The sequence below is a fragment of the Hippocampus guttulatus genome, chromosome 10, assembly GCF_054856545.1.
Source record: "Hippocampus guttulatus isolate MCC_2025c chromosome 10, RoL_Hgut_1.0, whole genome shotgun sequence".
Lineage (NCBI taxonomy): Eukaryota > Metazoa > Chordata > Actinopteri > Syngnathiformes > Syngnathidae > Hippocampus > Hippocampus guttulatus.
In genome coordinates, this window is record NC_141270.1 from 4,741,043 (window position 1) to 4,756,593 (window position 15,551).

Genomic DNA, 15,551 nt, shown 5'->3' on the forward strand with positions numbered 1-15,551 from the left:
GTTTTATTGCACAAAAACACAGGACTCTGTTGACAATTGACATCTTTAATTATTTTTTTGTGGTTTAATTATTTACAGTCCAGCTATACTTTGCCAACAAAATTATGACAGCAGATAGGACACTCATCCCTTCGTCAAATACTTTTTAGAGAATTAAGACATGATTTAAAAAAAACAAAACAAAGAAAAGGAATAATAATGCCCCATAAAACAAGCAGACTCTCCTGTTTAGAACTTTGAAAAATAAATGAGATCATGGAAAAGGAGAAAATGTTTTTTTTAGAATTGCATATTAAAAGCAAAGGCACTTGCAGCATTTGGGCACAATTTTGAATAGGGTGAGTGCCTTTTTGTTGTTTTCATAATAATTTATTCATTTTTAGGATCGCAAGATTGAAAACAGGCACAGAGGAACCTACTATGACAATAAATTAGATATATATTTTTTTGTTTTCATTGGCTTTTAGAATTGCATGATTAAAAAAAAACTTGGCAACTATTTTAGGAAATTATTAAATATAATCAGCATTTATATAATTTGGGGCTTTTTACAATTGATTTGTTTTACAATTGCATGATAAAAGCAAAGGCATGAAAGACATTTTTATGATTTGCTTTTCGTTGGAAGATCAAGGGCACTTATATGGCAAGTTTATTTTTTTTTAATAAATGGCTAAAACAAAGGCACTTTTAGGACATTATTAAACATGGCCATTATTATTTTTAAGATTTCATCTGTTGTTGGAATTGCATGGCAAAAACAGACACTTGGTGTGCCACTTTTTTTAAAGGACATGGTTTAATATGAGCATTTGTGCCATTTTGGGGCTTTTTATGATGGTAAAAGTAAAGGCCCTTGGCAACTTTTTAGGACATTATTATGTTGAGCTTCTGTGTGACTTTTGTCAAGTTATGCTTTATTTGTTTTTCCGACTACATGGCAAACCAAATAAAGGCAGCTAACATTGAGGACATTATGAAGCAAGACACGAAGGCACTTGGCTGCCACTACAAATGCACAAAAGTATTTTTTTAAGGGCATTGTTAAATATAATGAGCATTTGTACCATTTTGGGGCTTTTTAAGACTCATTTGTTTTCAGAATTGCATGGCAAAAACACACACTTGGCAACCAGTAGCAGCTGCACGGGGAAAAAAAATTGAGGCGGTATTAAATACGAACATTTGTGCCATTTGGGGGCTTTTTAGGTTTCGAGAAATGGCATGGGCGCGTAGAGGTCCCCGAAAGTGAACAAAAGTACACGTCTTGAGTGTCTGTTTTGATCTGTTTGGTTGTAACATGCTTCTGATGACATAAACGATGTTTTATTGACCTGTTTGGTGGAGCACCATGATGCTTGTGACCGGCTTTCCAGCAGCACACATGACATACAAAGATTGAGAAGTGAAGCTTTTGGTTGAAGCAGCAATGACATGAAAAGTTGTTGTCAAAACATCTCCTGCGTGGGGGTTGTTGTACTTTCACAGCATTGAGGTGTTTATGATTATACGTACCGTATATTAAAAAGAAAACAAAGAAGCACCGCGCAACAATTCAATAGGATGGATGTCTTTGTTCCTATCAGGTGTCCTTCACGGTACACCTCCTTTCGCAGCTCATCATGTGTCTACAGCTTTTGGTTTGGTTGGTTTTGGGTTGGTCCAGGTCCTCTCGTAGTGCTGTGAGGAGATGGAGCGCTTAGAGGACGAGCCTTTTAGGAACCTCCCAACTGAACTCGGGCCGACCGAAGTGGCCGTAAGTGGCAGTCTGCTGGTAGATGGGCCTCTTCAGCTGAAGCTCCCTGCAGAAGAATCATTTAGGTCGTTACAAGAAAGTAAGGCGACGCCCGCAGCGTGCAATGTTAGCTAAGACTAACTCAGTCGTTCTTAAAACCTGTTAGGGATACTGGAACCCACAAGTTTCATGCGCGCATTGGACACCTGGGGTCGGTATAAGACAGATGGTCAACATGGAGATGGACTCGACTCCTCAGTACGGCACTAATATCAACTCACTTATGATAGAACCCGTGCTCAGTTCTTCAAATAATCGACGCGAGGTTAAGTACTGCTGGTCAGATTGTTATATCCTAACAAGGGCTGGATCAAAACTTGACCTTTGATATTAAAATTTTCTCCCCTCATTAAGATGCAGTGCAAACCAAGAATGATGAATGGTAATTTTAAATAAGTCATGACAGTCGGTGGCACTTACTGGTAGAAAAAGTAAAACCATTGTCTTTGGCGCCCTCTGATGGCAGCAATGACCACAACGTGTCCTTACTGGACTCCCTTTTCACTGACCTCACGATAACTCCTGGCCTCAGGTCAAAGTTTTTGTTGACGATGTGCAGCAGCTCCGATTCGCTTTTGTTGGACGAGCCGTACGTGAACAACGAGATGGACAAAGGGTGAGCCACACCGATGGCGTAGGAGACCTGGAGGATATGCGCACGTAGCCAAATTCAAAAATACAAATGTACATATTTTGCACCTAAACAAAAAAAAGGTCAGGAAGCCATGCCCCCCCCCCTGCCTCCCAAAAAACACAGCAAGTCAGCCATTTTTGTTTGCAGCACCCATTAGATTGAAGGACTCCACAACTATTGAACCAAAAGTGCAGACCATGACTTCACCGCGCTGCCTACTACTGACTATCAAACGGTCCTAATTTGACTTGCATTGTATACAACTAAGAATTCAAGCCTGAACGTAACGGTGGTGGTTTTGGGGGCGACGCTTACCTGCACCAAGACCCTCCTGCAGAGCTTGGCCTTGACCAGAGACTTGGCCACCCAGCGGGCGGCGTAGGCGGCCGAGCGGTCCACTTTGGAGAAGTCCTTGCCGGAGAAGGCGCCACCGCCGTGAGCCCCCCAGCCCCCGTACGTGTCCACGATAATCTTACGGCCTGTGACGCCGGCGTCTCCCTGTAGAAGACAAAGAGTCAACCAAAGTGGCTCGGTGTTGGCACTCGGTCCGGGGTCTCGCGGTGTCACCTGTGGGCCCCCGATGACGAAGCGGCCGCTGGGCTGCAGGTGATAGATGGTGTTGGCGTCCAGGTATTTGGCGGGGACCACCGCGTTGATCACCTGAGAAGAAAGTGAATCACTTGATTCGGTACATCTGCACATCCACAGCGCAGGTGAGAAAAACCCCTCAGCCGAAACCCGACCTTCTCCTTGAGGACTTTCTTCTGCTCCTCCAGAGAGATGCAGTCGTCGTGCTGCACCGAGATGACAATGGTGTGGACTCTCTTGGGGATCACGGCGCCATCTTTCTGGTCGTAATGCACCGTCACCTGCGGGATGGACAACAATGGTGAGCTCATCCTTTCGTTTATTACTGACACTTTTATGACTTTGTGATTGTATGAGGGATTTTATAAGCGGATAAAAGTGTGCCGGTTATCTACTACGAGCGTGTGATTGGCGATGCCACATGCCAACGTAGCGTTCTTCTATTCAAGTTGATCATTCAAATTGAAATAAATTCCGGTATATATTGAACCCATTTGTCTGGAAAACACGTGCTTGGCGTGATTTAGGATGATTTCAGCCATTTATTTTTTGTGTGTATTTTGACAATGAAAACAGTTTCTGATTTTGTTTGTACTGGACTAAGTTCACATTCAGGTCTATTGAAGCTCTGTGAAATACACTTTTTCAACATATTAATTGAAAACAATGATAAATAAATGAATGAAATAACCAATAAGTAATGCGTAGTTGAAGATCAAATGATATAGTAAGGGTACTAACAGATGTGAAGTAAGCTAGCTCTAAACGTAAGGATACAGAATAAAAATGGCAAAACGACACATTTATGAACAAATAAACAAAAGCCAGGACTCTAATAATATTGAATAAATAATAATAGAAAGAAGAAACATTAAAAAAACAGATGTAGTGACAAAATACTGGCCAATGTAGCTCAAACTATTTTCGCAATAGGAATGTTAGATTAACCGATCACATTTCAAATTGGTTGACCAGAGCAACATTTGTTGCAAAACACCTTCCTGTTAATCATCAGCATCTCTCATGAGTATGATGTATTTGATTTCAATGTTTAAATGTTGCTTTTATGTTTTTGTCATTTAGTCTGATACGCTGAGTACGCTGCTATCTTGAATTATACGGTATTTTCTTATGGTATGATAGTGCTTAAATTGTGATAGTGACGTGATGAAAGTAAGAGTGGAACTAGTATGAGGTTAATTAAGTTGGGGGAGTAGAAGTAAAATAAATAAAAGGGTAAAAACACCTGGGTTTTGGAGTCGGGACGCAGCCAAGGGATGATACCGTTGCGTCTTAGCTCGGCCATCTTGGAGTTGAGCTTGTGGGCTAAGACGATGGTGAGCGGCATGCACTCTTCCGTCTCGTCCGTGGCGTAGCCAAACATCAGACCCTTGAACGTACACAAATTGAATCCAGACAAGTTGGATGATCCGTTTTGGTTCAATGGTTTCCAGATGCCACAAGTCAACATGCAAGATAGGGAAGTCAGAACTGTTAGCAAAGCTCCACCTGGTCTCCTGCGCCAATGTCCTCCTCCTTGCGGTCCACGTGGACACCCTGAGCAATGTCCGGACTCTGCTGCTCCAGAGCCACCAGGACATTACACGTCTTGTAGTCAAAACCTGACAACGACACAGTGAAGATGATTATTTTTGTTTTCTTTTACAGCCTTTTGCTTGACTGTTAGCAGGCTAAATACTGGGAAATGAATGAGCGAGTCTGGATTAGTGACATTGGCGGAGAACTGCGTGACGTTCTTTGTAATGATTTATTGGGTCACTCGGAATTACCTTTGTCGGAGTTGTCATAGCCGATGTGCTTGATGGCGTCCCTCACCACCTTCTGATAGTCCACGTTGGCGCGGGACGTGATCTCGCCACAGAGCAGCACCATGCCCGTCTTGCAGACCGTCTCTGCGGAACACGTTCAACAAATACAGTCACGTACGGCAGTTTAACATCCGTGCGCGAGTGTGTTCATTATGTTTGACTGTTCTCTGGGCGTTTTTGAACAGTTAATTGGGGACTCTGGAGTCCTTTCCCACATGCGAGGGCGTAACTGTAAGCAAGTCCAGCGAACCCCCCAGCGTATCCCGGTTCATTGTTTGCGCCCTTGATACATCACAGATTTTGAAGAATTTTGAGATGCGTGCTTTGAGTGTAGGAGCACGTTCTGCCACAACATGGCAGACAGCACTGAAGTCTACTGAAGGAGATGCGGCTTAAGAGCAAGAAGAAGAGGCAGAGAAGGTCCTCAATGAATACTGTATCCGCCAACATTAGCTGTTGTATGAAGGATTATCATTCCCTCAACACACATATATATATATATGCTAATTCCTGTTAGCTGGTATATGGCGCGTCACATTTGTATGTTAGCGTTGAGCTACTGGACTTTTGCTTGATTTATTAATGATAATTTGGTTGGTGTTTGGATAATCAGTGTTTCATTCTCTTTCGTTTTATGGGTCAATTTCACAGCAAACTTCAACCAGGCAGCTTGAAGCAAACACGCTTAGGCTCTCGTTTGGAAAACGCTTTTCGTTTCCTCGAAGTGATGTTATATGATGACCGCCCATATCTTGACAGTGAGAAAGTAAGAAAGAACATGCGATTAGGGATATTTATCTAGGCTTAAGTGTGTTTTAATGAGCTGAAATCTGCTTCAAAAAAATATAGGAGCGGTAAAACGACCTTGATCACAAGTCAGTCGCAGAGCCATAAACAGGTTCAATGTACTGTTAAAAAAAAATCACTTAAAATAACACCAGATAGCGCGGGCATGAGTGGTGAACCGCAATATAATAGAACGCTATCACAACTATCTTGAAGAAATATATATTTTTAAAAAATAAATAAATAAAAAATGCTCAGACTTCGACCCTTTGCATTGCGGCGGTGTGGCAACGTCTGTTCAGCAGCGACTTCACAAGGTCCATCTCCGTGTCACACAAAGAAATGCAATCCGCGCATATTCCAGTGACCTCCATTCCAGATGGAATTCAGGCCAGAGTGTTGCGAGCGCTTCATTTTTACACACCACAGGCCACTTTGGCATCGGGGTCCTGCTTGAGGTGCGCGTCCAGGACGGCATCGCTGATCTGGTCGCAGATTTTGTCTGGAGGGGGAGAAAACAAATCAATGAGGGATAAGGAAGTGTCGGGTCAGAGAGTGCGGATCAATCAGGAGTCCACATATTTTTTGCATGTGGCTGCGGGAGAAGTTCAAAAAAAGAGGAAATGTGTGGTGCAGCGTGGCGGGACAATGGCATACTCAGCACCCTATTCATCTCCCGTGTGCTTTGTGTGCACCCCGCCCCCAACATGATGAAGCAATCCAACAGAGAGGTTACATCAGAAAAAGCATTGCTGTTTTTTTGGGGGAGGGGGCACAAACAGTAAACACATCCATACTCCAAAAATATTTTTGACACACAAGTGTGTACTCATTTTTTTTGTACTTTAAAAAAATCTATTCAATTGTTGTTGTTGTTTTTAATCCATGAACAGAAATTAATTTTGGGGAGTTACTTTATTTGGAATTGTCCAAAAATATTATTTTGAAGCGATTTTGTAAATGTGCATTTATCAATCCGACTATCTGCGAGAACAGAGCAGACCTCGATGTTGTCGCTTACACTTTGCTTCTAAGGCTGCACACTGCTATAAATTCCATAATATACATACAATGATACAATGTGTTTGTTTATATATATTTATATAAAATAGCAGATTTAAAAAAAATCTATAATAGTGTTTACAAAGAGATTTTAGTAAATCTTGTTGATAGCAGCTAGTTGATCTTCACGAGTCACAAAAAAAAAAAAAAAATTAAAATTAAATAAAAATCACACATCAAAAAATCCGTTCATCATCTCCAGTGCTGATGCTCGTTGGCAGGTGGGAGGTGATCTGGAGTCCGTCCCACCTGATGAGGCTGAGTACACTTAACTGTTCGCCATCTCACAATGTTTTTATTTTTTGTTACCAAAATAAGTAAAACAATTTAACTATGTCGTTTTTGCATGATTGAAGGTCTGTGGCAAATAACACTGGTCAACAATTTTAATCAGCGACGGCTGTGTGTGCCTTTAAATATATTTTTGACTTGATTTTTAAAAATATCTACGTAGTTATTTTTTTATAAAAGCTATAGCTATGCTGTTTCAGAAAATAATTCAATCTGTTGATGAACCTAAACCTTAATTCATAAATTATACCAAATATATTACTATATGTACATATATAATCAACGTTTTTATTATAATTGAAACCTGAAGTACTCGAGAAAAAATGAGGGCAAAAAAATCTGCAAAAAAAATCTAGAAAAGTTATTTGCATTACTGATTTTTTTTTTAAATCATCAGAATTTGTTGATTAGTGGAAGTCGAACCTCTTTTTCTCTTGCCTTGCTGTATTTACAAAAATGATCAAAAAAAAGTATATTATTTCAAAAATCAAGGGGACAAAATGTACAATTCCAAGTTATTTAATCATATTTTTGGGCATAATGCAAAGTTATGTATTCAATCATTTTATATCATTTTTGTGCAGTTGTGTGTGCATGTGAACCATCTATGCTGCTGTGTTTCCAAAAACTTGAAAGAAAGAAAAAAATGTGAGCTCAAGTTCCACGTTATATAATGTTCGCATCCGTGAAGCGGGTCAAGGTGTTTACTGATTATGGATGTAGCAACGTGGACTTTGACAGGATTATGACACATTGACAGGAGGAGGAGTTGCCGTAAGGCGGGGTTGCGAAGTTGGAGGGATGAGATCCGAAATGTTCAATGAACGATTTTATTGAAAATTTAAAGTTACTTTTGTCATATTAAGAGGATTAAAAAAAAACACACACACATTCCTAACTGTGGCTTGGGAGCCAAAATTGGCTCAGTGATTGCCACATTCAAAATATGAAGCAGGCAATTTCCTTGCAAAGGGTCTAGTTTTCCAACAGTAGATGTATTTTAGTTCCCGGAGAGATAAGCACTAAGCCAAGTGTTCATCTTTCTTGAAATGAGCGCAGTGGCCTTTACATCTATCCATCCAGCTTCTATATGGGAGATTCTCCCGACGTACAATTCAGTTTTATTGAACTTGAAAGTTCAATCCAATTGCATTTAACCCTTTCAGGGACAGCGGTTACTACAGTGGATGTTATCAGGTTACAGGGTGCATGAAAGGGATTAACCCTTAAAAAAAAGATACTTAAACCATTTTTATTTGGCTTTTATGTGCTGTATATTGCAAATGAATCATTAAGTAATTTTTAATGTAAAAAAAAAAAATGTGGAAGGAAATCAGACCATAACATGTTAACTGAAAACTAGGCCGACTAACGATGGATTTTTTTAAAAGCGGGATATAATTCCTATAATTGATGGACCGATTAAGTAAAAAAAAAAAAAAAAAGACATTATGAATAAAATTTGTTATTTTTTGGTCTCTTTATCTTGCATTTGACTTTTTATTTTTTTAGTCCAATTGGTGTCATTTGTTTAACTTAACAACGGAGATATCAACCAAAATAGATTTTGTTTTTTATCCAATTAGGGCTCCACTGAAAACTATCTTTTTTTTTTTTAAGGTGCTCATTTTTACCTGCATCCCCCCCCCCCCACACACACACCACACACACATGCACAAACTCACACACACACTCCCCGCTTGCAATTATTGGTTGAATTTTTTGTTATTTCTGCAGATTTTTATTTTTTTGCGGTGTTTGTGTATGTTTGACTGTCATTATCTTCGTCTTATGTTGTAAAATCTGCAAAAATAATGAAATCCTAATCAGCCAGGCCCGCCACAAAACCATCTTTTTAGAAGTTGCTCATGCAACTTTACACCCCATCTTACACACTAACCCCCCTCCCCCCCTCCTCCCCAAACCCCTCAGTCGTGCGGTCCGTCCGAGTGAGTCTCAAACACATGTGCTATGAATGGGATGCCGAGCATGCCAACCACGGGAGGAATTACAAAGTTTTAAAAATAAAGTCCAAAAACGTTTTAGCATGCCGTGTGAAATGCGAAGCTCACCTGGATGTCCCTCTCCCACAGACTCTGACGTGAACATAAACGAGCCGTCCTCCGGCAGATCACCCATTTTGCGTTTTTTTTTTAAAATATTTTTTTTAAGGCTTACGAGGGGGGCAGCTTCAGGCAGTGTGTATGTCGGGTTGGGAGGGGGCAGGGGGGCTTGTGAAAGGATTTCCTCAGTTTCCACAGGCGAGCAGTCCTGGTCTTTTGATAAGTTTATATTCCCGCTGCTGCTTGTTGTCTTTTTTTTCTACGGAGAGCGAGGCAGCCAACACGAGTTTTGAGCTACTAAACTCCACATCCGAGTCCACATGTTCCTTTATATAGATACATGGACCAACACACACGCGCGCACACACACGCGCGTGCGTCATGCGAATCCGTGGGATTGTCCATTCCAGGAGAAGGGGGGTGGGTGGTGGTGGTGGGGCGGGGGGGTGCTATGGGAGGGCTCGAGTGCTTGTGGTCATAGCATATTAACCCCTCGTGGGCTGCGAGATTCCTTGTGGAGAGCAAGCAAGATTTTTTACGGTATACATTTCCACCGGTGAGGATGAAAATTCAGGAATGGAGTGAAGTCTCTGCACACCTGTTCAAATGGTTTTTGTGATGTCAACAAATGATCGCACATCTGCCCCCATTTAAAATGCCTTTCATTAACCCCACATCCAGTTCAGATGTTCTAGTAGGCTGTTTGTGACTACAACCCAAATAGTTTAAAGTCTTTCTTTATATATACAGTATATATATATATATATATATATATATATATATACCTCTCCGTGAGCCGTCACCTTACCGTGGTGGAGGGGTTTGTGTGTCCCAATGATCCTAGGAGCTAAGTTGTCTGGGGCTTTATGCCCCTGGCAGGGTCACCCATGGCAAACAGGTCCTAGGTGAGGGACCAGACAAAGCACGGCTCACAAAGCCCCTTATGATAGATAAAATCGATGGCACTCAGTTTCCCTTGCCCGGACGCGGGTCACCGGGGCCCCCCTCTGGAGCCAGGCCTGGAGGTGGGGCTCGTTGGCGAGCGCCTGGTGGCCGGGCCTACACCCATGGGGCCCGGCCGGGCTCAGCCCGAAGAGGCAACGTGGGTCCCCCTTCTCATGGTCTCACCACCCGTGGGAGGGGTCAAAGGGGTCGGGTGCAATGCGAGCTGGGCGGCAGCCAAAGGCGGGGACCCTGGCGGTCCGATCCTCGGCTGCAGAAGCTAGCTCTTGGGACATGGAATGTCACCTCTCTGGCAGGGAAGGAGCCCGAGCTGGTGTGTGAGGTAGAGAAGTTCCAACTGGATATAGTCGGACTTGCCTCCACACACAGCCTGGGTTCTGGTACTAGTTCTCTCGAGAGGGGTTGGACTCTCTTCCACTCTGGAGTTGCTCATGGTGAGAGGCGCAGAGCAGGTGTGGGCATACTCATTGCCCCCCGGCTCAGTGCCTGTACATTGGGGTTCACACCGGTAGACGAGAGGGTTGCTTCCCTCCGCCTTCGGGTGGGGGGACGGGTCCTGACTGTTGTTTGTGCATATGCACCAAACGGCAGCTCAGCATACCCACCCTTTTTGGAGTCCTTGGAGGGTGTGCTGGAGAGTACTCCTGCTGGGGACTCCCTTGTTCTGCTGGGGGACTTCAATGCTCACGTGGGCAATGACAGTGAGACCTGGAGGGGCGTGATTGGGAGGAACGGCCCCCCCGATCAGAACTCGAGTGGTGTTTTGTTATTGGACTTCTGTGCTCGTCACGGACTGTCCATAACGAACACCTTGTTCAAACATAAGGGTGTCCATATGTGCACTTGGCACCAGGACACCCTGGGCCGTAGTTCGATGATCGACCTTGTGGTTGTATCATCGGATTTGCGGCCGCATGTTTTGGACACTCGGGTGAAGAGAGGGGCGGAGCTGTCAACTGATCACCACCTGGTGGTGAGTAGGCTCCGATGGTGGGGGAAGATGCCGGTCCGTCCTGGCAGACCCAAACGTATTGTGAGGGTTTGTTGGGAGCGTCTGGCGGAATCCCCTGTCAGAAGGAGTTTCAACTCCCACCTCCGACAGAGCTTTTCCCATGTTCCGGGGGAGACGGGGGACATTGAGTCCGAGTGGACCATGTTCCGTGCCTCTATTGTTGAGGCGGCCAATCTGAGTTGTGGCCGTAAGGTGGTTGGTGCCTGTCGTGGCGGCAACCCTCGTACTCGCTGGTGGACACCAGCAGTAAGGGATGCCATCAAGCTGAAGAAGGAGTCCTATCGAGCCTTTATGGCCTGTGGGACCCCAGAGGCAGCTGACGGGTATCGACTGGCCAAGCGGAAAGCAGCTTCGGTGGTCGCCGAGGCAAAAACCCGAGCGTGGGAAGAGTTCGGTGAGGCCATGGAAGCCGACTTCCGGACGGCTTCGAGGAAATTCTGGTCCACCATCCGACGTCTCAGGAGGGGGAAGCAGTGCACCACTAACACTGTGTACAGTGGGGATGGGGCACTGCTGACTTCGACTCGGGACGTTGTGAACCGGTGGGCAGAGTACTTCGAAGACCTCCTCAACTCCACCAACACGTCTTCCTTGGAGGAAGCAGAGTCTGAGGACCCTGAGGTGGGCTCTCCTATCTCTGTGGTTGAAGTCACCGATGTGGTTAAAAAGCTCCTCGGTGGCAGGGCCCCAGGGGTGGATGAGATCCGCCCGGAGTTCCTCAAGGCTCTGGATGTTGTGGGGCTGTCCTGGTTGACACGCCTCTGCAACATCGCGTGGTCAACGGGGAGAGTGCCTCTGGATTGGCAGACCGGGGTGGTAGTCCCTCTTTTTAAAAAGGGGGACCGGAGGGTGTGTTCCAACTACAGAGGGATCACACTCCTCAGCCTCCCTGGTAAGGTCTATTCAGGGGTGCTGGAGAGGAGGGTCCGTCAGGAAGTCGAGCCTCAGATTGAGGAGGAGCAGTGTGGTTTTCGTCCCGGCCGTGGAACAGTCGACCAGCTCTACACCCTTAGCAGGGTCCTCGAGGGTATGTGGGAATTCGCCCAACCAGTCTACATGTGTTTTGTGGACTTGGAGAAGGCGTTTGACCGTGTCCCTCGGGGAGTTCTGTGGGGGGTGCTTCGTGGGTATGGGGTACCGAAACCCCTGATACGGGCTATTCGGTCACTATACCACCGATGTCAGAGTTTGGTTCGCATTGCCGGCAGTAAGTCGGAATCGTTTCCAGTGAGGGTAGGACTCCGCCAAGGCTGCCCTTTGTCGCCGATTCTGTTCATAATTTTTATGGACAGAATTTCTAGGCGCAGCCGAAGCGTTGAGGGCGTCCGTTTTGGTGGCCTCAGTATTGCATCCCTGCTTTTTGCAGATGATGTGGTGCTGTTGGCTCCTTCAAACGGGGCTCTCCAACTCTCACTGGAGCGTTTCGCAGCCGAGTGTGAAGCGGTTGGGATGAAAATCAGCACCTCCAAATCTGAAACCATGGTCCTCAGTCGGAAAAGGGTGGAGTGCCCCCTCCGGGTTGGGGGAGAGATCTTGCCCCAAGTGGAGGAGTTTAAGTATCTTGGGGTCTTGTTCACGAGTGAGGGCAGGAGGGAGCGAGAGATCGACAGGCGGATCGGTGCAGCGTCTGCTGTGATGCGGACGTTGTATCGGTCTGTCGTGGTGAAGAAGGAGCTGAGCCAAAGGGCGAAGCTCTCAATTTACCGGTCGATCTACGTTCCAACCCTCATCTATGGTCACGAGCTATGGGTCGTGACCGAAAGAACGAGATCCCGGATACAAGCGGCCGAAATGAGTTTTCTCCGCAGGGTGTCCGGGCTCTCCCTTAGAGATAAGGTGAGAAGCTCGGTCATCCGGGAGGGGCTCAGAGTCGAGCCGCTTCTCCTCCACATCGAGAGGAGCCAGATGAGGTGGCTTGGGCATCTGATTCGGATGCCTCCTGAACGCCTCCCTGGTGAGGTGTTCCGGGCATGTCCCACCGGGAGGAGACCCCGAGGAAGACCCAGGACACGCTGGAGTGACTATGTCACCCAGCTGGCCTGGGAACGCCTCGGGATCCCCCGGGGAGAGCTGGAAGAAGTAGCTAGGGAGAGGGAAGTCTGGGCTTCCCTGCTAAAGCTGTTGCCCCCGCGACCCGGCCCCGGATAAGCGGTAGAAGATGGATGGATGGATGGATGGATGGATATATATATATATATATATATATATATATATATATATATATATATATATATATATATATATATATAATATTTTGGATTAAACAAATCCAAATATCTCTCAAAAACAAATTTAAAAAAAATTAAAAATGTTGATTTATGATTTTTAGATTATAGTTGGACTATATTATTCATGTTGAGGTGAAATTGCTGTCTTTGTGATGATTGATATTCACATAATTTTAACATATTTTGTAAAAAAAAAATATTATTTTAATGTAATTTAGAGCATTTTAATTTAAAATTTGTGTTCTATTTTGATTTGATGTATGTGTATGTATGTATGTATATACCTGTATATATACCGTATATGTGTATATATATATATATATATACTGTATATGTATATATATATATATATATATACAGTATGTGTGTATATATATATATATATATATATATATACAGTATGTGTGTGTATATATATATATACTGTATATATATACACACATATACACGTGTGTGGGTGTGTAAATATTAACATTTGAAATATACCGTATTTCATTTTTGAGAGCATAATGACTGATGTCTGGAATATGTTAGCATATTTTCATGATTAGGATTATTGTAACAATATATTGATTGTGGTTTGCAGTACTATGGAACTGCACTCCTAGCTTTCTGATCATTGCAACCCTCTAATGATAACCGGTTAATTGTAAAAAGTATCAAAGTCAACATCAAATAGGGAGTTAAAAAAAAAAAGAGGGAACAAAAGTAATTACTGTATTCAATTTTTCTACAGCAGTGGAGCACAGCATACATTAAATTACATGAGGGCAGTAACTGAGTTACAAGGGGACATTCACCCGTTTTTCTCAACGCCTGCTTCCATCTCTGCACAGCCCAAGGCTCTGTTCTGCTCTCAATACATTCTGGACCATTTCCTCATCATCACATCCCATATCCTCCTCTTTAAGATATATTCAAGAAAAACAAGTGGATGCTCACATAAAAACTTTTTTTTTTTACTTGTACGTATTATAGGTCACCTTAATAGTGGAAAACGTTTAGAATTGATTTTGTTAGTCTCCTTCTTGATTATATCACAAAAATTCTAACATGGGTGTAGACTTTTAACATGCATTGTAAATGGATCTTTAGTAATTATTCTGACTTTGCGCACTTATCCCCCTCGGATAGGAACCAGATAAAACCAGACACAACTCGTTGAAAGTGTAACAGGTGATCCGCCTCTTATTTGTCTTGGATGGTGATTGGGGGGGGGGGGGGGAACAAAACAAACACACAAAAAAAAAAACCAGGACTACACAAGTTGTTCCTGGGCTATTTGTTAATGACTGACTACGAATGAGCTTATTTTTCTTTTTCCTGACAAGCTCTTTCTGGTTCTGGTTAAAGATAAGTGCTATCTACTGACTGTTCTACATTTCCAATACATACTGCATTGCTGATACCTTCGCCGGACACACTATAAGATACATCTGCACTGTTCAGTATGCGGTGCACAATGATGATACTGTTCAGTTTTATGAGCGTACGTTTATATATTAGAGGTTTAACAACCTGATTTGAATCTGAAAAACAATTTTTATTTAAGAGATGCGAGTGCATAGAATCAAACCGAATACAGTCATATCTCGGTTTTTGACCATAATCCGTTCCAGAAGGCTGTTCGAAATCCGAAACAATTTTATTGGCCCATGATTAGGGGCTGATACACTATGCAGAAATAACATAAAAACAGTCAGATTTGCGTAAATCACAACAAACACGTCTGCTCACAATGAACGTGACACGAGGAAGCGTCACTTCTGTGGGTTTTCTCCAGGTACTCCGGTTTCATTCAAAAAACATGCATGGCAGGCTGATTGAACACTCCAAATTGTCCCTAGGTGTGAGTGCGGATAGTTGTTTGTCTCTGTGTGCCCTGCGATTGGCTGGCAACCGGTTCAGGGTGTCTCCCGCCTACTGCCTGAAGACAGCTGGGATAGGCTCCAGCAACCCCCGCCACCCTTGTGAGGATAAGTGCATCGGAAAATGGATGGATGGATGTTTACATGTATTTGTATCTATTTTAGTGTTTTACATATATTTTTTAAAACGAAAACCCCCAGCTATGCCCCCCCCCCAAAAAAACCCCAGTCATTTGATCCATGAAATAATAAAAACTTTTGGTCTACAGACACAGAGGCATTGGAGGAGTGACTCGAGGTCAGTGGCTCATATATTTTGTCGACATATTTGTATTGATGCTGTCGTGGTAAAAAGACGAGGGAGAAAAAAAAATCATTGGACAATAATTATGACCTTTTATTCCTGATTGGCTAGAAGAGGTCACATGGTTC

At 43.6% G+C, this 15,551-nt stretch overlaps 1 protein-coding gene across 2 annotated transcripts; it reads right to left on the reverse strand.

Moving 5' to 3' along the window:
- Positions 1-29: 29 nt before the first annotated feature.
- mat1a (methionine adenosyltransferase 1A) lies at positions 30-9,364 on the reverse strand. Of its 2 annotated transcripts, XM_086121601.1 has the most exons (10): positions 9,058-9,364; positions 6,057-6,134; positions 4,808-4,930; positions 4,527-4,639; positions 4,264-4,407; positions 3,173-3,298; positions 2,997-3,089; positions 2,745-2,927; positions 2,305-2,438; positions 30-1,802 (listed from the first exon to the last, which is right to left on the reverse strand). In XM_086121601.1, the coding sequence occupies exons 1-10, from the start codon at positions 9,122-9,124 to the stop codon at positions 1,700-1,702; spliced, it is 1,164 nt and encodes a 387-aa protein (XP_085977727.1). In that variant the 5' UTR covers positions 9,125-9,364; the 3' UTR covers positions 30-1,699. The 2 variants fall into 2 exon arrangements, with proteins under 2 accessions (XP_085977727.1, XP_085977728.1); XM_086121602.1 differs by lacking the exon at positions 2,305-2,438.
- Between the last annotated feature and the right edge of the window lie 6,187 nt (positions 9,365-15,551).